Source organism: Triticum urartu, chromosome 5 (assembly GCF_003073215.2).
Source record: "Triticum urartu cultivar G1812 chromosome 5, Tu2.1, whole genome shotgun sequence".
Classification (NCBI taxonomy): domain Eukaryota; kingdom Viridiplantae; phylum Streptophyta; class Magnoliopsida; order Poales; family Poaceae; genus Triticum; species Triticum urartu.
In genome coordinates, this window is record NC_053026.1 from 6,256,110 (window position 1) to 6,279,384 (window position 23,275).

General features: G+C 45.6%; 1 protein-coding gene across 1 annotated transcript; it reads left to right on the forward strand.

Moving 5' to 3' along the window:
- Positions 1–17,851: 17,851 nt before the first annotated feature.
- On the forward strand, positions 17,852–22,659 carry LOC125555409 (protein SRG1-like). The gene is made up of 4 exons (XM_048718377.1): positions 17,852–18,151; positions 19,598–19,857; positions 21,723–22,050; positions 22,417–22,659. The coding sequence occupies exons 1-4, from the start codon at positions 17,900–17,902 to the stop codon at positions 22,657–22,659; spliced, it is 1,083 nt and encodes a 360-aa protein (XP_048574334.1). The 5' UTR covers positions 17,852–17,899.
- The last annotated feature ends 616 nt before the right edge of the window (positions 22,660–23,275 follow it).

Consider the following 23,275-nt stretch of genomic DNA (forward strand, 5'->3'; position numbering starts at 1 on the left):
CGTTGGACCATCTGTCGAAGGTTGATTGGAGAAAAAAAAATATGTGTGTTGCGGCAATTCCTTCCCCAGGAAGGAAGATGAAAACCACACGCTTCCTCATCCCTTCCCTCGCCGCAACCACACCCTCCTATTCGCTCCCCAAGCTGGACGCCGTGTGAATGGAAGGGCTCTACGCCCCCGCTCGCCGTTTCCTGCGCCTCGCCGTTTCCTGCGCCTCCGGATCTGAGCTCGCGCGCGGTGACGGTTGTAGGAAAGTGCGGCGCTGCTCCTCCCCACGGCCCCAACGGCAAGAGCAAGAAGAAAAAGCAAAGCTTCTGTTTAGCCTCTCCCATTAGGCATATCCATGTGCCACTATAAATTGTGTTGATATTTTCTGGGAGAAACCACTGCTGAAGCTGTTACACATTAGGAATTGTATTATTTTCTGTTGCCTGTCCAATATATGTTGTGCTGCATGAATTCCAGATTTTTGCTGATCCTGTCAATTTGAAATAGCAAGATATCCAAACAAGGCAGTAACTTAAATTTAGCTGCCTAATTTTGAATTTGAAATCAAGATCCCCAATCCCAGTCTCGTGTTGGATTTTGGTACCACCAGAATTTACCGTCATGTGAAATATCCAGTAACAAGATGTTGATGCCATAGTATAATACTTTATTACCAACTTTCTACTTAGAGTCGTTTGAACTGAGATAATATATTCAATTAGCAGAACTCAGATTTGAACACACTTCTTGTTTACAAACTTTTGCTCGTTCTATGTGTGGCAGTTCAGCAAATTTGCAAGGCAGTGAACTCAGTTTCACTCTGTACACAAAATTATGAGAGGACATCCATCTTGCTGCAGTGTTTTATGGAACATGGTGAAGGTGCGTGTACTGCTTTTCCTTTTTCTGGTTTCATGAAATCCATTCTGTTGTGAATTGTGGTTATTGTAACCATGTAGGATCACTTAGCATCTAAGAAACTTAGCGGGTTTAATTTTGCGGTTAGAGGGCTATTACCAGCTGCATAGCCACACCTAAAAAAATATTGCATGTTGTGATAGTTAATTATATTGCCAAATATGGAGTGTGGTCCAAGTTGGAGGCCATGCATTTTATAAGGGACACTTCTTTATTTTGTCACGTCAATACTAGAAAAATTTGAATGCAATGATGAGTAAATATTTCTTGAAGAAATCTCATACAGGACTTATAAATTCTTGCCAAACTTATCATTCTTTTGTTCAACTGATGGTTAGTCTGTTCATGATTTTAAAGGTTAGGGACCGGTGCTTGGACTCGTTCTGCGACATCTGGTATTTTTCAGAAGTGAGGAATTAGGACGACCAGCTTGCTTTCACGCAGATGATTAAGATGATCAAAGTGCATCATAATAACATGGTTCCGACTATGGCTTTGGGAGTGCAACATCGGAAAACTGAACAGTTCAGCTCAGGGAAGCTTTCCCCAGGATTCGACAAGATCCACGAGTTCCTTGAGTGATTTTATATGCCAAGGATTGGTACTCGCATGCTGATAGGTTTGTGAGCTTGGCACTACTCTTATTTCTGCAGCTATATTTATAAACCTTGTCTCAATTCTTGTCATCATATCCTAAATCTTGCTTATGGTTCAGAACAAATGATGGATTATGAACCTTTTCTAATAGCTGATGCAGTAACATCTACTGGAGTTCAATGCTAGTATGTCCTAAATCTTGCTTGTGGTTCAGCACAAATGATGGATTATGAACCTTTTTTAATAGCTGATGCAGTAACATCTACTGGAGTTCAATGTTAATCTGTCAAGCAAAGCCTTTTCTTTTGGCCAATTTGCAAATTTGACTTGTATTGACAGACAATTTATTTTGGTTGCTTAACTTGATTAGGCTGAAAATTACAATTTATGTTTGTGTGGGTGTCCTAGCTCATCATGTGTGCTTGACATAATTCCACCACCACTATTTATAGGAATGCCCACTACATCATGTTCAGAAGGTTGAGTAAAAGTTCAACTGCGTAAAGATGACAAGGATCTAATATCCACCCTCCTCCATATTATTTTCTGCTATGATATATTCAGTGTTTAACAAGGGAGATCGATGCGCTTTGGTGTACATGATGGTATGATCCTTTTTTTATTGATTTCTTATGCCATCAAGACTTGTTTCACTCAGTTTTCCGCTTTGTTTAGACCATACTTCATTCTGCAACCATAGAAGATCATTTATTATACTACTGTACTAGCTTATGTACCATCATTAGCTAACTCATTTTCCCAAAAGCTTGTCAGTGGCCACTTTCACACCATCTCTCCATTATTGTTGTAACTTAATCTCTGTTTTATCAGGACCTTTTCGCTCAGTCACCAAGCAGTTGGATAGTGGTGATCACCTGACACTCTAGCTACCTAGTAGTGTGAGGACAAAGACTCTAAAAGGTCAGAAATTTCTCTTCTCTTTTTATAGTGCATTTATCTATTTCAGCATGAATGAAGTTGTAACTTGCAACATCCTGAACATTTATCAAACTCACTACCTGTAAGTAATGCATATCCTGATGATTGGCCGGAGTATGCATATCTGCAAGTAAGTCCTCTTCGGATCCTTCCACCTAGCCGGCCTCACCACTGGGGACTGGGACATGAGAACCAGCGCCACTGCCATGTCTGCTGGTGATGCTCGACGTCCACCCAGCTTTTTTGATGTGCTATTTGCTCTTTTTCATAAGTTAGGTGTAGCCTACATGATTAATTTTGTACGTGCGCTGTACTTTTGTGTTGTATCTTTTTTGTCCAAGAAGCAGCAGCATGCTTCTGTCAGTGTTATTTTACTACTATCCATTGGCATGTGCTACCTAGATCAGAAAAGAGGAGTGAAAAGGGTGTATGTGCATGAGAAGTCCATCGCTGCACGCAGCGGCAGCTGCACGCAGTGCATCCATGGCTGGCGGAGCGTCGCGATTAGGACTAGCTGGAAGTGCTACTTCGAGTATAGAGCACCGCCAACTAGCGTAATGTTTCGTATTCGTTGTATCCGTTGTACTATGCACTGACAGCCGGACTGACTCATCTGCTGCAAGCACTGCACATGTACAGGCGGAAGGACACAATATTACCGTTGCACCGAACACTGTATAACGTAAACACTTTACCCAGCTGCGTAAACACTTTACCCAGCTGCATGTATTTAAGGCTCATGAACCAACCGCTGCGTGCAGGACCGATCGTTTTGCACGTTCTGCTTCAAACACGCACCCCGAGTTGCCGTGATCCGTCAACGTCGCCGTGCCGCAATGTCCCGGAGCTCATCTTCCGCTCATCGTCTCCGGACACCCCTGCCCCCACTGCCATTGATCCTGTGCCCGAGGTGTGCCGGGACGAGGACTAGATGGTTTGTCTCCGGGATAGACCGGAATCCCGGCGTCCGTTTTTACAAGTGCCCGAACCAGGGAGCAAGTCTGTTATCTGTACACCCATCCATCAGATGTTGCAGTTTTCTTCTATTTGCTTTGTATTTTCTTGTTCATCATTCAGTTTTCAGTTTTGAAACTGACGCGGGACGGAGGCCCGTGTGACTTTTGGTTGTGGGAGGACCAGTACGCGTTCTTCATCACCGGCGTTGGCATCAATCTTCTCATCGAGACGGCCGGAGGTGGGAGCAACGTGATGTTTGGTATCGGACGCGCCATGGAAGATTTACATTTTTTTAGTCAATGGAAAATAACCAGTGTACATAATGCCGGGGCACGCGTACTACTGTAACCAAACACCGGGTCATGATTAAGAAAACGAGTAAGGACCACTTTCTGCCAAGCCTGATCCAAAATATATTCTCTCCCCCACTCTACATTCAGACTGCTGCACGAAATTCACCAAACTTCTACAATTGGATTATACTGAAGTATAGCTTTCCCTTTGCAATGTTTGAACACTCAAAAATGTCACCATCCCAACAGAGAAACAGCGACGAGAATAATATTGGACAGAAAGGACCTAATCATGCAACTCCGGTGGTTATTTTTACTAGCAATTCAAGCTCTTTTGTCAATGAAAATTAACCGGGAAAATTAACCAGCGACGAGAATAAGATTGTAGAATTCATACGCCTCCGGCAGAGAATCGAAAATTGTGCCAAGCGCCGGGTTGACAACTACCTCAGTCCCCCTGTCAGCGAACCTTCGTATGGTAGCTTCAAGTGCCGGCATACGATCAACCACCCCCGCCCGCTCATCTGGTGCTTGCGGCCCTCTTGTCCTGCCAACATAAGCAGAAGGAAAACAAGATAAACAGAAAGCATGCCTGTAGTTGGGAAAACCATTTTTTTCCTCTAATTTTACATTTATGAACATTGACAAATAAAGATTGTACTGCCTGTGTGCCACCCACTATGCTTACTACACGAAATTCACGGGTTTGTGGCAATAGAATCAACCTATGTAAATTTGACCAGGGACGTTAGCTGCCCTCGGACGATTTTTCTGAAAATCAACTAGAGTATGCTTGGGCATTTTTACGGTTCGAGCTGGGAAAAAACAAATACAAACAAGCATAATGCACCAATTCGGCAACTTGCTCCTACTAGACAAGAATCAGATTGCTAGAAAAAATCCCAAGCCAGCGAATCCTCATAGAGAAGCTTCAACGCGACGGCACGCCCGCATCGCCGATCGTCTGCCGCCCGTTGGCCCTGGTTAACTAACTAATTACACCAAAAATCAAGAAGAAACTTAAGGGAAAACAAAGGCACACCTGGGAGAAGCTCTTTTCCCCCCTCTTTGCATTGTACATTGGACCACAAACTAAATTGAACAGGCTAGGATTGCCAAGGCCAGTCACTCCTGCAAGACCACTAGCGGTTGGTATCTCGCAAAATTCTGAGCTTTTTGCGGCAATAGAAATTTTCACACTGGTCTATGTTTAGGCAAAGGCGTTAATCGCCTAAGTTCACTTGGCTGATGACGCTTTACAAAAAATCCTTATATTAATGACGGATCGAAGCTTGTAGAAAAATCCACCAAAGTAAGATTCAAGACTCTACTTAGTCGACCTAGCCAGATTATTTTCAGATGGCTGCAAAAAATAAATCCTGGCAGCCTGCTAATTCCTAGCTGCACATATGAATGGGAATCAGCAAGAACGCCTCTTAGGCACCAGCGAAAGAAATCAACGAGATACCTGCGCTTCCAGCAACTCGGATGGTGGTGTTTGCGGATGCTTGCGCACTGTGGGGTAAGGACTGAATCGAGCCGCGCGAGACGCCGCGCCATGGGCGCGTCCGACAGCCACATCGCCACCGCCCGAGCTGAACGTGGTGCAGGATCCCCCCGAAGAACTCAACATCAGACAAAGCCTTCTCCGCCGCCCTCATCCGACCGGCGCGTATCAGGAGAGAACGGGCGGACGACTGATTCCGGCGGGCCTACTCCTGACGCGGCCGCCGTGGCGCCGCCACCGGCCGTAACGGAAGCCCCCAAGCGCGCTGCTGAATCGTTGGCAGTCGACGTCGATCTGCAGTACCGGCGAGCTCGTAAGTTACAGATTCCATCGAAGAACAAAAATAAAAGAGCAGAGTTTTCACTCACCCAAAGTCGAGCGCCGGCGCCTCCGCAGCTGGAATCGCCATGAGCAGAGCCTGACCGACCACGGGCGCGCGCCACTGCCTCCGGCTCGCCGCAGTCCTCCCCCCAAATCCGAAAAGGAATCCCGTGCTAGACATAGGACCTGAGAGCGGCCGTGCTAGACGTACACGCCACCCAGCCGAAGCGAGGGCCCGTGAGCCGAAATGCAATAATGTGCGCCCTGCACTTTCTGACCGGACCGGCCCAATCGTACGACCGAACGTACCTCGGCGAGCCCACAAGGGGCGACTTAGGGGATGTATTTGCTTGTATGCACGCTTTACTGAATCTGACGTTTTCTTTTGCACAGATCACCTCGCGCAGCAGGGCCGTCGATGCGCTGCGTGCATCTGCCACTGCGTGCAGGACGGCCGCTCTCGTATGTGCATGTACCAAAGCTAAGAAGTTTATCTGCATTCAATCAGTTCAGCAATAGTTGCAAGTACACTGCTGCCTAGACCACAAAAGGCAAGTGAAAAGGTGCGGCCACCTACCAGGCCCGGCCGAACTTCCTCTTAGGTGACGCCCCAACCTCTAGTATGTGTCAATATGTGCGATGTGAGACCACCTCCCCTGCGTCTGAGCCAACAATAAGGAAAAGGTTCAGACTGAAAACTGCTTGCATCCGAATTCTGTTTGAGCTTAATGGTACTTAATTATACATGGTAGAATCAGTTGCAGATTTGATGGTTTTACAAATTCTGTGATTACCGTTGTTTCAAAAGAGGAATTTACTGGACTTGAAAACTTTGAAGTGACCTCCATCCTACATGTGTCGACCATACATGTAAGTTGACATGATGTCGCCTTTTGAGATAAAAAATACACTGATGGTCGCTAAAGTTGAGGTCAAAGCACACTACAGTCACTGGACTTCAGAATACACTTAATACGGTCATTGAATACGAGTTGAGGTGATTATACGGTCACTGGCTCACCATATTCTATATGCATGGCCCTTCGTTGACCGGTCAAATAGCCCCGTGCTCTCTCTCTCTCTGTTCGGTGGGACCTACCTGTCAGTTGGTGAAAAAAGAAATAAAAGAATAAGAACTGTGGTCGAAGAGAAGGGATTCGAACGCCGGTCAGTGACTACAATGACTAACCACTAAGACACAATACATTCAGATGGTTACATGTAGATCATTCTTTTTTTATATAATTAAGCAGCAACGCATGCACACAAGCAAGGACAGCATGCACGCGCACAACAGCATGCACATCACGCACGTACGCAACGCATGCACACCCTGATGGCTGGGGCGACGCCCAACGCATGCACGCTCGGGTGCATGGAGGTGTGCGGTGACGTCCCGTTCATTGTCCTACAGCGCCCTACGCCATTTGTTGCAGCACCTTTTTGTCGGCGTTGCTCGATGAAGGCGCCCGCGGTCTCGGCCTTAGAGCATCGGTGGAACACACACGATGGTGGGCGAGGAGAACTTCTCGGACTCGGATGGAGAGGAGACTAGACAACCGACAACAGGAGGCGCAAGAGGCAGGGTGGGAGCTAGGGCCATCGTGGCAAGGCGATGAGGTTCTTTGAGGGACGGATTCGGCAGGTGATCAAGAGTGGCCCCCGCTCGAGTGGGACTCCATGCAGGAGCGCATTGACGTCGAGCATGTCAGGGAGAGGCCATGGCGAGCAAAAGAAAAACATGAGTGTGTCGAGAGCGATGAAGGGCTTGGCCATGGCTAGGCGCGTTAGGCCTTGTACAATGGGAGATGCTTAGAGGGGTGCTTAGAAAAATAAACCGAGATTTTCTGAAGCACCGGTGCCTATTTCTACAGAAGAGACGCTTACTTAAGCGTCTACCCTGTACAAATAAGCATCGGTGCTTAAGGAAAGCCTGATTTATTTCTCTAAGCACATTCCCTAAGCACCTCCCATTGTACGGCTTGTGGGCATGGCGCGGGAGGAGGCCTATCGCCAACAAGAGGTGGCCCACCTCAACTACTCAGCTGATTCTCGTCTCCATGGAACATCACTGTCACGGCTGACTCAAGGGCCCCATCAACCAGTGAAGGCGAGACGAACAGGGGACGAGAAAGGTGAAGCCTTGACGGCCAAGGAAGGCGCGTGCCTGCCTGGTGCGTGGGACCAGGCGTCGTGAGGAGTTGCGTGTGTGGCCTGTGAGCCGCGAGTAGTTAAGAAAGGGGAGAGAGAGAGAGAGAGAGAGAGAGAGAGGAGGGTATCGAGTATTATTGTAATCTGTGAACCAAGAACGAAGCTGCTCTTCGTCCTCCTCCTAACCCGATCCCCTTTTCCCCCTTCCTTCCGTTGCTACCTCCAACCCTAGATCGAGGCCCATAACAATCACGTCCAGGCCGTATGCAGGGACGAACACACTAGCATGCATATATATACAACATACGCACGCATGCACATATTACACACTCACAGTAGAAAATCGAAGAAAGAAAAATCACAGATAACACACACTAACATGTACGCACGCACACACACAGCAAAACCAAAAAGAGAAAAAAACATGCTAACATGCGTTGTCAACAAAAAGAAACTTACACAGAGAGAAGATGTCGAAACAAAAAAAATCAAAAAAAAATTAAGATAGCTTATGTGTACTTTTAAACGATGGTCCTCGGTTTATTAACACGAAATGACGACGGCCCAAATGGTTAGCGGCGTCAGGTTTCAAGTTCGAATCTGCACTCACGCACTAAATTATTTTCCTTCATTTTGCTTTTATACTCACTGACACATGGGACCGATAGAGTAGGGACGCAACTTATGGCTGACAATGCGGTCCTAAGTGGGTCCTAAGTAGCAAATAGACAATTTGATCGGTCAGCCAGACAAAATACGATGCTATATGATGAGCCAGTGATCGTATAATCACCACAACTTGTATTAATGATCATATCGAGCATATTCTGAAGTCAGTAACCGTACGTAGTGTGCTTTCACCTCAATTTCAGTGACCACAAATGTATTTATCTTCCGGCATATCTAGGTGTGGAAGAGATGATGCACTCTACCAGATGGTGAGTACGCACCGTACCGATAGGTCGAGTTTTCCCAAATCTTTCTTCTCATTTTTATAAGAGAAAAGTATATTTTTCATCCCTCAATTCTTGACGGAGTTTAGATTTGGTCCCTCAACTCTAAAATCGGACAACTTGCACCCTTAACTTCTCAAACCGGACAAGATTCATCCCTGGTCACGGTTTTGACCGGGTTTGGTGCTGTCCCACCCTGGTTTTGACCGTTCCGACTCAAATTTGCCTACCTTTTCCAAGTCCACGTACTGTTTTCAAATTCGGTTACTTTTTTAAATACGTGAACCATTTTAAAATGTGTGTACTTTTTTTAAACCGGTGTACTTTTTTCCAAGTTCATGTACTTTTTCAAATATGCATATTTTTTAAAGTTCATTTAATTTTTTTAAATTGATGCACCTTTCATATTCGAGTACATTTTTTCTGAAAGAGTTCATGAATTTGAAAATTTTATGCGAATTTGTACGCAGATATGGACTTCTTTTGCGCAAAAATATGTGGATTTCAAAAATTATTTCAACTTGAAACAAGTACGTGAATTTCATACAAAGTTCATGGATTATAAAAGCAATACGGATTTGAAAAAAATGCAGACTTTGGAAAGCATGTGGATTTGAAATAAGTATGCGAATTTCAGAAACAATTCATGGCTTTGAAAAATACTTGGATTTGATAAAGTTACACATACTTGGGAAAATACGGGGATTTGGAAAAAGTACGTAAATGTTAAAAAATCATGGATTTGAAAAAAGTACGCGAATTTCAGAATAGTTTGCTGATTTGAAAAAAGGTATGTTTATTTTTAAAAAAATACGCGACCTTGAAAAAACTACGCGGAGTTGAAAAGTGTATGTGAATTTCAAAAAGTTCACGGATATAAAAAAATTACAGGAATATGAATGAGCACCGGTCAAAACCGGGGTGAGTCAACACCAAAAACCGGTCAAAACCGAGTCCAGGGACGAACCTTGTCCGGTTTCGGTAGTTGAGGGTGCAAGTTGTCCGGTTTTGAAATTGAGGGACCAAATCTAGACTTCACCAAGAGTTGAGAGACGAAAAGTATACTGGAAGTGACCAAACCTAAGTGCACTCTACCAGATGGTGAGTACGCGCCAGTGCGCCATACTGATAGATCGAGGTAAGCATGTCCATTTAGTTAATCTTTTTGGTTTCGTGCGGCACGACCTGGGTGTTCGAAGGTCGTTGAGAAACTTGGACACCCAACGTCACCACGCATCAATTTGGCCTCTTCAAACCGCTCAAAGTTTCTTCTGAAGCTGCAGTTTCAGCTCTAGCCGCGAAACCAATTCTAAGAAGCCCGGGATGGTGGTGGATGTTGCAGAGCGCCACTTCGGTCTAGCGTGGAGTACTGGCTGGCGGGATGATCGATTGATCGTAAGATTCTCTCTCAAGATGATGATTGTCACTGGTTCTATTTTTCTAAAACACTGTTATATTAATACTATGGTATCTTCAAAACGTTTCGAAGATACCATAGTATTAACCACAGTATTATCTCTGTCTAAAAAAAACCCTCAACCTCTTTTTTGAAAACTGTGGAAGCGAAAAGAACGCCGCATAGCTAGCTTCTTTCTCGTTCCCCTCTTTCCAAGTCGTAGCCGCTCTATAGTCTCTGCAGATTGTCTTCGTAGGCGGCCATGGATATTATCATCCTCCCAGGCGCTCCTCCCGCCACTCTGTGCCGGCCACCGGCCCCTGCTTCCTAGCGGCTCCGCTGTTGCCCCTCCCGCAGCTGGAAACTTCACTTCCTGTTCAACTACCTCTTCTTTTGGTATGCTAGCTTTGTACATGGTCGTTCAGCTGCTGCACCTGGTTGTTGTGCATGGCCGTTTCAATGTATGCGGCTAGCTAGCAATACGCATGTTTGTTGTAACTGCTTCAAACCACTGGCTAGGATTAACATTGCTGCATACAATTGCTTTTGCCAAACAGGGTTACAGTATTATCAATACTCTAAAATACCTTGGTATGTCAAAACTGTGGTATCATGTACCTACAGGGTAAAATATTGTGGTTTTTCAATACTTTGCTACCAAACACAGCCTAAGACGTCATTTTCACTTGCGTACATGAATGTCGAGGCTTAGATCTAATCCAACAACGAAGTGGCCAACCATAGAAAAATAGTAGACCGACAAGAGATCAGCTTAGAAAAATCCAAAGAAAGGCACTTGGGGCCGCGCAATTATACGGCAAGAAAATTGTTTCTGGACGACGCACCTACCAATTTGCTTGTTGGTGTGTGGTAAATTATAATGTGCGGTTAGTAGCAGCTACTAGCACGTTAGATATGACAACGAAGAGGGAGACGTGGCGCATTATTTTGGTTTCTGCTCTAAGCATCTTTCGTCATGCTAAGATGAGTACAAACCTCTCCCTCAAAAAAACGATGAGTACAAACCTCGTTTTGCCAATGCATGTTTTTCTACAGCTAGAGTTGATCCGTACATTTAAAATATCAGTTTTGCTAAAGCACATCTAGATATGCCATAAGTATTGCACATCTAAGTCCTAGGTCATTGATCTTACGTTGAGATTCGTGTGGATATTTTTTTTTCCTCTCTATGCTTGATTCACTCACTTAGATATGCAATAACTAGAGCACATCTAGATATGCCCTAGACACACCTCTTTAAATATACATCAACATTACGCATACATGAAAGGCCAGTAATACGCGCCGGCCGAAGGTTCGGCCGGTCGCACCGCGTCCGTACAATTCGTGTAAGTTACAGCCGTAGGATTTGCATGTAGCCATCTCCTTCGCTAAAACTGCTTCGATAGAGAGTTATCAAAAAAAAAATCTGCTTCGTTAGAAACAAAGGAAAAGCCATATGGCGCCCCATCGCGAGTTCTTAAGGCAGCCAGCTCGCCGGGCGTCCTCGCCGCTTGCCTCAACGCCGGTCCGCCCTCGTCACTGATGCTCGCCCTCGTAGCACCCGTCCTCGCCGGTTCTAACAGTACGTCGTCGCCCCTCGTAGCAAAATCGTGTGTCCCAACGTCTTTGTTGTTGCAGCACCTAGCCGCTCCCACCGCCGCCGTCGCCGTAGCACGTCTATCGAAGCACCACCGTACCGCCGACCACAGCTCTTAGTGTCACCGCTCGCACCTCGGTTTGAAGCTTTTTCTCACGCCCGTTGAAGCTTTTTATCCACCCCACCGTTGAAGCTTTTTCTCACACGGGTTGAAACTTTTATTCATGCCCATTGAACCTTTTTATTTTCGGTCGACGCTCGCTGCACGGGTTAGCACGAACGGCGGCCACCAATCACCACCATGTAGCAAAAAAACCTCGATGGTCGTAGCCAAAAACAACGACGGTTGCAGCAAAAATCGTCGCCACCACCCCGGGTCGCATCTCTACCATGAATGGATGTAGCAAATTTTCTCGCCGGTCGTAGCAAAAGCAGACGACGGTTGTAGCAAAAATCGTCGCCACCGCCCCGGGTCGCATCTCTGCATGAATGGATGTAGCAAATTTACTCGTGGTCGTAACAAAAGCAGACGACGGTTGCAGCAAAAATCGTCGCCACCGCCCCGGGTCGCATCTCTGCCATGAATGGATGTAGCAAATTTTCTCATCGGTCGTAGCAAAAGCAGACGACGGTTGCAGCAAATCCTTGTCTCCACCGTCGCAGGTCGTAGCTCCTCCACGAGTGGATGTAGCAAAAATTGTCGCTGGTTCCAGCTTGCCACGGCGCTAGTTCGAGCACACAACCACTACGATCGTAGCATGCAGTACCCCACCGCCACTGGAGCTTGCAGTGTCATGACGGTGTGGTCATGGCCATGGTCGCCACGATCATAGCACCGCCGACAAAACGGATGCAGCTTTGCCGAGCTGCGGTTGCAACTCCTTTTCCCATCCCATGTCGGAGTTCAGCGAGCGATTGTGAAGATGAAGGTTGAAGAAGACCTGGAGTGCGCTCCTCGCATGAGGCACTAGAGAGGACGAGAAAAAAAGAAACAGCTCGTGATGGGTCAAAGGGACTTGGTGGGCCAAGAGAGAAAAACAACCAACGCAAAAAGTGGATCGGCAGACTTGTCCCCTTGGATTGCTGTGCGATCGAGCGGCGCACGTGCGTCCGGCCGAAGCTTCGGCCGGTCCGCCGGCACGCAACGTTTTCCTACATGAAAAGCCACCCCTCTCATGTAGCTGCCTCCTGTAAGAAACATTAGGATTTCTCTGCTTCCTGTTGGCGTCATCACCGGTTCGCCTCGTTTCCGGTGGCCTTAAGGCCATGGGGACACGGTGGATCATGCCCCTTACTGGCGGGAGGGCTTCGTTTTTATATGTTTCTTCGAGTTTTGTTAGGTTTGTATCCTACTCAGGAAGGCGAGCTAGTTGCGGCTCTCTGAAGATGGAATAAGCTTCTTCCCGCCTAGCCCTCGTTCCAGTTGTGCGTCTAGCTCCTCGGTGGGCGTGTGGAGGTGCGTCTCTAGCAGATCTATTTTTGATGAATTTTCTCGGATCTGGTTGTCTTTGTCTACATTTATGTGTCTTCAGGTTGTATCCTTTGGATATATACACTATTTTTGGTGGGCAACAATTGCTATTCTAGTACGCTGGTCCTATGAGGTCTTAGCACGATAAGCTTCCGGCTGTTTGCCACAACAAGTTCTGCTCGGCTCCAGCGAGGGAGGGACGATGACAACGGCGCGTCTTCAGGCTAGATCTCGACGTAATTTTTTTTCATGGTGTTCGTTGTGCTGCCATAATTGAAGATGAAGAGATAAGAAGTTTTCCCGCAAAAATATATATATACAAAACCACCATGTATGGTCTATTTCTCATCAAACGGTAACCCCGTGATTAACATAAGTACGAGGGGCCACCGTGGCTCTCTCTGTGCCCGAAGAGGGGGATCAGGCAACAGGGGTTGCCCCCCCTCCCTCGCCTTGCCATGGCAGGGTGAGGCGCGTGGCTAAGGCGGTCACCTCGCGAGGTGTCCGGCTCCGCAACCGAGTCATCTAGATGCGGGCCATCTTTTGGAACATCCGTGGCTTTGGCCACGCGGGGCATAGGACGCAACTTAAGGAGTACATGCGTAGAGAGAACGTCGATATCGTGGGGCTGCAGGAAACTATCAAGGGGGATTTTCGTTTCCATGAGCTGCTTGCTATTGATCCGTTGGAGCACTTTGAGTGGCAACACGTTCCCGCTGTTGGTCACTCCGGTGGTTTGTTGCTTGGTCTTAATCGTGCTCTATATGAGATTATTGCCTGGGACGTTGGTTCGTTTTTCATCTCAGCTCATTTTAGAGTTAGGGCCACGCGACGCGAGTTGGTTGTCATTCAGGTCTATGGGCCGGCCGATCACTCGAGATCGGCGGAGTTCTTGGGAGAACTCCAAGCCAAAGTTAACTCCGTGACTGAGGTAGCACTTCCTGTCCTGGTGGGAGGCGATTTCAACCTGATTAGGTCGGGTGCGGACAAGAGTAACAGTAACATAAACTGGCCTCGGGTGGCTATGTTTAATGCTGCGATCGCCTCGATGGCCCTCAGGGAGGTGGCTAGAACGGGCGCTCGATTCACATGGACAGACAAGCAATTAGACCCGGTACGCTCTGTGCTGGATCGTGTGTTCATGTCTCCGGATTGGGAAATGGGTTTTCCCCTCTGCGCTCTAGGTCGCGGAGACTCGGATTGGGTCGGACCATGTACCTCTGGTGTACTCCTCGGGGGAGGATAGAGTGCGACGTAGCCCTCGTTTTTTCTTTGAAACGGCCTGGTTGGAGGTGCCAGGCTTCGAGGAGCTCTTCAGGGAGAAGTGGAGGGTGTGCGTGAGTCAAGTGGGGTCCCAGCGTGGCCCGATGGAGTTCTGGAACACTGTCGGAGGACGACTCAAGGCAAGTCTCAAGGGATGGGGCGCTAACCTTGGGAGGTCCGACAAAGCACACAGAGCCGCCATCCTAGCGGAGATCGCAACGATTGATTCCCAGGCTGATATTCGGGACCTTTTGGAGACGGAATGGGCCCATCGATACGACCTGGAAAGTCAGGTCGAAGCGTCGTTACGAGTAGAGGAAGAATATTGGCGTCGCCGTAGTGGCTTGAAATGGATCCTCAAAGGGGATTCTAATACCAAGTATTTCCAAGCCTACGCTAATGGCCGACGTCGTAAATGTTCTATCCTAAGGTTGCAATCGGAGCAGGGGCTTCTGTTGCGACAAGAGGACATCTCTCGGCATATTTACGAGTTCTACATTAAGTTGATGGGGACGTGCGAGGACCAGAGGGCGGGTCTGAATGCGGATGTGTGGGAAGCAGGGCAACGGGTGCTGGACTGCGAGAACGAGGGGCTGGGGCTAGCATTCCTTCCCGAAGAAATCGATGCCGCGCTGATGGGTATGAAGGCGGACACGGCCCCCGGCCCGGACGGGTGGCCGGTGGCAATGTTTAAACGGTTCTGGCCCTTACTTAGGGGCCCGATTTTCGAGATCTGCAACGGGTTTATGCGCGGGTTGGTAGATATATCGCGCCTTAACTTTAGAGTGTTACCGCTCATACCAAAGGTTCAAGGGGCCGACGATATTAGGCAATTCCGCCCCATTGCGCTCATCAACGTTCCGTTTAAAATTTGTGCCAAAGCGTGTGCGACTAGGTTAGTTCCGATAGCTCATCGTGTGATCCATTGCAACCAATCCGCGTTCATCCGTGGTCGCAATATTCTTGAGGGCCCTCTGGCCCTTCAGGAGATTATACACGAACTCAAACGCACCAAGGAACCGGCGGTGCTGTTAAAGCTAGACTTCGAAAAGGCTTACGATCGGGTTAATTGGAATTTCCTCCGCCAGGTGCTACTCAGCCAGGGTTTCTCCGCTGTTTGGGTGCACCGCGTCATGCAGTTGGTCTCGGGAGGACAAACCGCTATTTCGGTGAACGGAGAAGTAGGGCACTTCTTCCGGAACAAGCGAGGCCTCAGGCAAGGGGATCCGTTTTCCCCCCTCCTGTTCAACTTTGTAGTCGATGCGCTGTCCTCAATGCTGAGCAAAGCGGCGGAGGCTGGTCATATCAAAGGGTTGGTAGGACATCTCATTCCAGGGGGAGTGACCCACTTGCAGTATGCGGATGACACGCTACTGCTGTTTCGTCCGGACCTACATAGCATTGCTGCGGTCAAGGCGATTCTTCTTAGTTTTGAGCTCATGTCGGGCCTCAAAATTAACTTCCACAAATGTGAGGTGCTCTCGATGGGGATCGAGGCCGAGGAGGGAGGGCGCATTGCGGATTTGCTCAACTGCAAAGTGGGCAAATTCCCGTTCACTTATCTGGGCCTCCCGGTAGACACCAAACAACCCACGATAGAGGATTGGGAGCCTCTATGCGCCAAAGTGAGGACTAGGGTCTGTCCTTGGTGGGGCAATTTTTTGTCGAAAGCGGCAAGGCTAGTGCTCACAAATTCCAGCCTGTCTTCTTTGCCGATGTTTGCCATGGGGCTGTTTTTGCTTGCAGAAGGGGTCCATGCCAAGTTTGACACGCCGCGAGCCAAGTTCTTTTGGGAAGGAACTGGCCCGCACCACAAATACCACATGGTTAAATGGGCCTGGGTGTGCCGGCCCAAGGACTTGGGCGGTCTCGGGATCACCAATTCCAAATGGCTTAACATCGCGCTGATGTGCAAATGGATTTGGAAAATCACCCAGGGGGCCTCCGGGTTGTGGGTCGATCTCCTACGGGCCAAATATTTTCCTAACGGGAATTTTTTTGAAGGAAGGGCAAGGGGCTCACCATTTTGGAATGATCTTCAGTTGATCAAACCAGCTTTTGCCATGGGGGCAAAATTTGCGGTTGGGAACGACAGATCCGCGCATTTTTGGACTGACCTTTGGATAGGTACTCAACCCCTTTGGATAGAATTCCGGGAGTTGTACGATATTGCCGTTGACACCGCGCTATCGGTGGCGGATGCGCTTGCCGCGACGCCACCTGAGATTCAGTTCAAACGGGAACTCAACGGACCCGAGCAGGCAAGCCTCGCGGCCTTGAGGCAATTAATCGAACTGGTGGGTCTTTCGGATCAACCTGACACGGTGAGTTGGGCGCTCACTAACTCGGGGAAATTCTCGGTGAACTCCTTATACCGCAAGTTGTGTCGAGGGCCGACACAGCCTGTGATTGCAGGATTATGGAAAGCGCGGATGCCTTTGAAGATTAAACTTTTCATATGGCAACTGTTTCACGATAGGCTTCCCACCTCCTTGAACGTAGCCAAACGTAATGGGCCGGCCACGGGTCCGTGTGCGTTATGTGGGGAACCAGAGGATGCCAATCATGTGTTTTTTCGGTGCCCGTTAGCAAGGTTTGCGTGGAGTGATGTCCGCACCGCGGCAGGTGTCCTTTGGGACCCGCGCTCGGCTACTGAGCTTTTCAACCTCCTTGATGCGATTAAGGGCCCAGCATATCGGGTTATGTGGAGTTGTGTTGGGGCACTTCTCTGGGCCTTATGGCTAACTAGGAACAAGTTTACTATAGAAGGGTGCTTCCCAAATCATCCGGCTAATATCATCTTCAAATGCAACCTTCTATTGCAGTAGTGGAGTCCGTTGGGAAGGCGCAAGGATGCTGAGCTAATCAAGACCGCCCAACAACGACTGGTGCAAGTGTATGCGATGGCTAGGGAGTCATGACTTCAGTTCTTTTGTTGCTTGACGAGCCTGCGTGCTCTGTACGGGCTCTGCCCTGTAATCTCGTTTGACGGCTTGTTTTTAGTCTCATCTGAACTTTGGTGCTCAAGCCGGCAGGGCTTTTGGTGTTGTATTAAGACTTGGTTTGTGGTACGCTGCCGTTGGGGCTTTATTAATTTAAAGCCGGACGCATCTGGCGTCTTCGTTCTAAAAAAAACATAAATACAAAAGATTAAGCGGTTTTTCGTACATCTGTCCAAACAACCATATTTTTTCCATCTTGAAAAGAAAGGCAAATGGCCACATGGAACCTGTGGATGTGTCGATGGCCTTCATTAAATATTCACGTGGAGAAATGAGCATCTTACCAACCATGTTCGAAAAGGTTCAAAAACTTGGGCGGTAATACAAATACTCTCTTGCCCTCTCCGCATGTTTCACAATGCACTTTGTAGCCTTGTAGGTGTACACGTGCTATACATATATTCCCTTCAAAAAAAATGTTGGTGCTATACTAAAATTTGGGTAGCAGTCATACACTGATTAAAATTTTGGGCCGGCCACGCTCAAGCTGGACGTTTCAGCCTTTCAGCTTCACTATATATTTTGGCCTCCTGCCCATAGCGCATGCACTTGAGTATACCACCGGGCAATATGAAAGGGGCAATGGAGGGAGAAGCGAACCCTGAGCTGAAACTCGAAGGCAACGTACCAGCCCGGTATGTCATGCCGCAGCAGGACCGCCCGTCCGCTGCCGCAGGTGTTGCGCCTATCCCCGTCATCGACCTCGGCCGCCTTTCCAGGCCTGACACCGATGGTGGTGCCGTCGAGGAGGTAGCGAAACTCCGGTGGGCGCTCGAGACCTGGGGCTTCTTCATGGTGATCTTTCTTTCACCAAAAGAAAATTAGTAATCTTTCTAGGAACAGTGCATTCTTAGGGGACTAATTTTTTGTCAAACGGTATAAGTTAGATTTTATTTGCATATCTTGTTAATTGCTCACATGCTTCCTGGTCCAGCTTTTGAAAGATTTTAACGGTGTCTTGTGGATGAGCTCATCGTGACAGTTGAACTTGGGTAACTTGAGCCATAGCTCCGGCTGACCTGATACCAGGCAAAACCAATTAAATTTTCTACCCACCTTAAACAGTGGGGACAATTGGATATTTACTAGTGTGCACATGCTGTTACTCTATACACAAGGAAAACACAATTGTTTAACATATAACAATATAATGTATAGTTGCTTTTTGGCCCTTATTTGTTATTTTGTTTTTACACATGGCATAACAAAACTACCCATGGATGATTTTTTGAAGGGCTCCTTTGATACAATGGAATTTCGTAGGATTTTTGGAGGATTTGGATCCATAGGATTTTTTTCTTGTGATGGTCGTTTGATTCGTAGGATTGAAATCCTTAGGGATTTTCCCTCCGGATTCATTTGTACTACATTTTGGAGGAAAAAAATTCATCCACTCAAACCTTTTTGTTGAATTCATTTGTTTTTCCTGTGCTATCAAACACTCTTCCAAATTCTGTAGGGTACAAAAGGACATGACGGTCTATTTCTACATTTTCCTATTCCCGCATTTTGAGAACCATGCGAATCAAAGACGCCCTAATTTCTTTGAAATTACAAAACACACATTATTGGTTACACCACATGATATGACGTATACTTGCGTTGGTCTATTGCTGTGCAACTACGTGACGGACCTAAAGTTACTATCACGGGCTCCCTTGGTTTAGTGAGCTAACTAGAATCTAAATAGTCTAAAGCAAAATATTTCTTAGGTTTGCCTCAAGGCCACCATCGGTACCATGCACGAACCAAATCTGTTTCCAGTTACCCATAAGTCATAAAATTCGAATAAATTTATACTTGTATTCATCGACATGTTACTTAACCTAGCGATGTTCCATACATAGAACAATTCACTTGTTTGTCATTTAGAGAAAATACAATGAAACAATTTTGAGCCCAAGATTCAAATTTTGAGACTTCTATTTTGAACCCTATTTTTACCTCTCTTTTTTTTACTTCTGTGTGCAGGATTTAAATCGTTGTATTATTTTCTAAAACATTTCATTGCCATAAACACTTCCAATCTACACATCTGATATTCTTCACATTTTTTTGGAATTAGGTTTTAATTATCTGAAGTAGTTTTGGCTCACTGAGAGCCATGGTGCCCCAAAGCCAAAAAAACCACTATGCACCTTGTATTCTGAACCCAATTATTGATATATTCGGTTTTTCTAATCCTTTTATTTTGTACATGCAATATTTGTTATTAATTATTTCCAACTTATTTTGTCCTAGATTACTAACCATGGTATCGAGGCCTCTCTTATGGATGCGATGATGAATGCATCCAAGGAGTTCTTCGGGCAGCCTATTGAAGAGAAGCAAAAATACAACAACATAATTGATGGCAAGCGTTTTCGTCTTGAAGGGTACAGAAGTGAGCTGCTGCAATCTGAAGGCCAGACCCTCGATTGGTCCTGCCGTTTATCTCTGCAAGTAGAACCGGAAGAGGAGAGAAGTTTCCACCTTTGGCCCAAGTATCCCAAATCTTTGAGGCAAGTAATCTGGTTATCCATAGCTCACTAATAAGTAGAAGGAAATAAAACCATTATTATCTAATCATCCAGATAGCTAAATAATAAGATTGTTGAGCCAATGCATTCACACACACACACACACACAAAATTTCATATAATAATTATTTTGTGCGTAGAAAATAATGTGGTAAAGATGTTTGTACCTGTAGGTATTAACAATAAGAGTGATAAAAGTGAATGTATTTTAGCCACTTACTAAAATCAAAGACTGTTAAAAGCAATAAATGGCTCAAAATTTTAGTCCCTTTGGACTTAGGCATCTGGTGGTAAAAGTGACATTTGGACCATCAATTAGGAAAATCAGCCATCAACTCATGCCAGCGCACGGGCTAGTTATTTTATAAAAAATTATACATGGCAGAAGTATAATATTATAGAATCTGATTTAAAAATATCTATTGACTATTTGTGTGAGAAAATTTTGGTTACTACTATTACAATCCTTTTTATGTCTGCATTGAGTGCTTTAGGATAGTCTTTTTTAGGGAGACTAGTTTAATAGTGTTGATAAATATAAGGCGACTCTCTTTGTTGTGGGTTGAGGATTCCCTTTTTGGTACATGGTTTTTTACTTATTTTCTAACTAGAGCTGGGTATGTTTGTTAAAAGTACGTGAAAGGGTAGGACTCTCTTTTCTTACGTCTGCTTTAGTTTTCTTTTGTACGTGATTGTTTTTCTTAATTGGGCCAAAATATATGGTATAGGTACAAACTTAATGCCTTATCTGGTTTGGCATCATAAATACTAACTCAAGTTATATTCCAACTAAAAGGGTGGAACGGGACAGCTATTATATACCATGATTTATGTTTTAATCACAACCATTGATTATTAGATCTAACGTCCGAATTAATTTGAATGATGTGGACTGATGAGGAGCTTAGTATGAAGCCTCAAATTAGTATGGAGTATATATAAAGATGTGGTTCCTTCAGATAGAAAATATTGGGAAGCAGATAGTGAAAGATAAATTTGTAGTACCAATTTGATGTTTTTTTTTGGATCTGCTCGTCTTTCGTCGGCATTCGCGTGTCTTCAGATTGGATCCTTCCGATCTACACTACTCTTCATCGGCATCGGTTACTATTCTGGTGCGCTGGTCCTATGGGGCCTTAGCACGACGACTTCCTGAGTATCAATTTGATATTGATGATGAATTTTTCACACTAATGGTCATGTACATAACATTGCAGTTGCAAAGATTCTAGAGACTCGAATAGACAATCAGAGGGAATATTAGCATATCCATTTCTAATTTTGAAGGGCTCAAGTTCTAAGTGGGTATTTTAACAACATTTTGGACTACCTGCTAATGGCGAGAGAACATACGAATCTACACCAGAATATACAGAACACACGAGCAATAACCATTAACCAGCATTTAGCAAAACAAATATTTGCTCAAGCATCAAAATATTTGTGATAAACGAAGTAATAGTATGTAAGCATGACCAATGAACATGGGGCTTTGAACGAGGTACAGAGCAGAGACTGGCAAATTAAATTGGGCCCTGCATGAGGTGGGGAGTGAGAGGATGGGAGGGGTGGCGGCCTTGATTTGGTGAGAAGGCTTAGCTTGAGAGAACTATGGGACCTTTACATCAGTGATAGCTTAGAGATAATTTCTCAGTTAGCCAAGTGAGTGGTATTCTAGATTTCCCTATATTCTACCCACACTATTAACAAATTTGACATGAGACTACCCTAAGCAGGAAGCAATAGTTCCATGTGAAACATTTGTGAAACAACATATAGAAACTGAAAGAGTATGCTAATGTTTCTGTTGAATATTTGAACTTGACTTTTCCAGATCATTTCTACAGGGATGTGCTACTTCACTACGCGTCAGGAACCAAGATAATAAAAGATTGTATCATGCGAGCCCTGGCAAATCTTCTAGAGCTCGATGAGGATTACTTCATCAATAGGACCACAACCAGGGCCCGAGCTTTAGCTAGGCTAGGCTACTACCCTTCATGTTCGAGGCCTGACCTTGTTTTGGGCTTCAAGCCTCACTATGATGGTGGCGCCCTTTCAATCCTTTTCGTCGAAGAGAACGTCGGTGGCTTGCAAGTTCTGAGAAATGGAAAATGGTACAATGTTCTAGCCAAGCCTTATACATTGTTGATCAACATAGCAGAGTGCATTGAGGTAGGCACCTACAAATACAAGCTACTTCATCTACTCCCTCTATGTCAAACACTTCAGATTATGGGTCTTGGATTTATGTCATCTTACTTCACAATCTGAATTAATGTTCCAAGGAGTAATCAACAGTAAAACAAAAAGCCACACCCCTTATTTTGGGCTTCTTTTGCTAACATGGTTTTGATTGATTGGTTATATGGCTCAATAGAACTGATAAATGCTTTGCTTATTTTGTCCAAATTTTTTCAGAATGTGAATTATTGAGAAACGAAGGGTGTATTAATAAATATGGAAGAATTTGATTAATTGAATATCCTAGTGTGGCCTCTGAGTCGTCACAAAATTGCATTTAATTTTTTTTTCACGCAGATAATGAGTAATGGCATCTTCAAGAGCCCACCACATAGGGTCTTGACAAATGCAGAGAAGGAAAGGACCTCAGTAGCTATATTCTATGGCGTGGATGTGGAAACGGTGGTTGAACCAGCACCTGGTTTGTTGGATGAGAAGCGACTGGCAAGATTCAAGAAAATAAAGGCCGAGGATTACTATGGTACTGTCTTTGGGCATTTCCGCCAAGGAAAAAGGCTTATCGACACCCTGATAATTTAAGCAAAGCATTTTATGTTAGATTTGATCCAAGTTTTAATAATGGTTACCTATAAATGGAATTAAGAGACGGTTTCTCTTATGTGAGGATGGATTTTCCTATCACCGTTGTAAAGTTCCGACTAGCTCTTGGACCAATGCAACAACCATGAACCCTGCAGGGTTATCCCAATGATGGTTTGGCTTAAATCTTTAAGAACTATGTAATAAACTATATTATATGCTACTTTTGATATTGTAATTTGACAAGATATATCAATTCGCTGCATGGATAGCCCAGTCTTGGCATCTTCCTTTGGCCCTTATTGGTTTTAATATTTCTGCTCAAAAAAGAGAGAGGGAGAGTACAAAAGTTGACATGTATAATTTTTACCGGCCGACAAAATAACTAATATGTTGTGTAGGTGGAGCATGGCCGTGTCGGCAGCTCCCCATTGGCATCAATCAATCTCTAAGTAAAAAACAGCGCATATGAATCAATCTCTAAGTAATCATTCATTCATTCAAGGAGAGGAGGAGAGACTTGAGACGATAAGTCCACGAGATGGCTAGCACTACTACAAATACCATGACTGGCAACAGGAATTAATCTTGGTAGATAAACAGATATGAACTAAAA

Coding starts and splice junctions, on each gene's coding strand:
- LOC125555409 (XM_048718377.1), top strand. CDS start 17,900: ATGCACTTGAGTATACCACCGGGCAATATGAAAGGGGCAATGGAGGGA. Junction 18,152..19,597: donor AGACCTGGGGCTTCTTCATG/GTGATCTTTCTT, acceptor ATTTTGTCCTAG/ATTACTAACCATGGTATCGA. Junction 19,858..21,722: donor AAGTATCCCAAATCTTTGAG/GCAAGTAATCTG, acceptor TCATTTCTACAG/GGATGTGCTACTTCACTACG.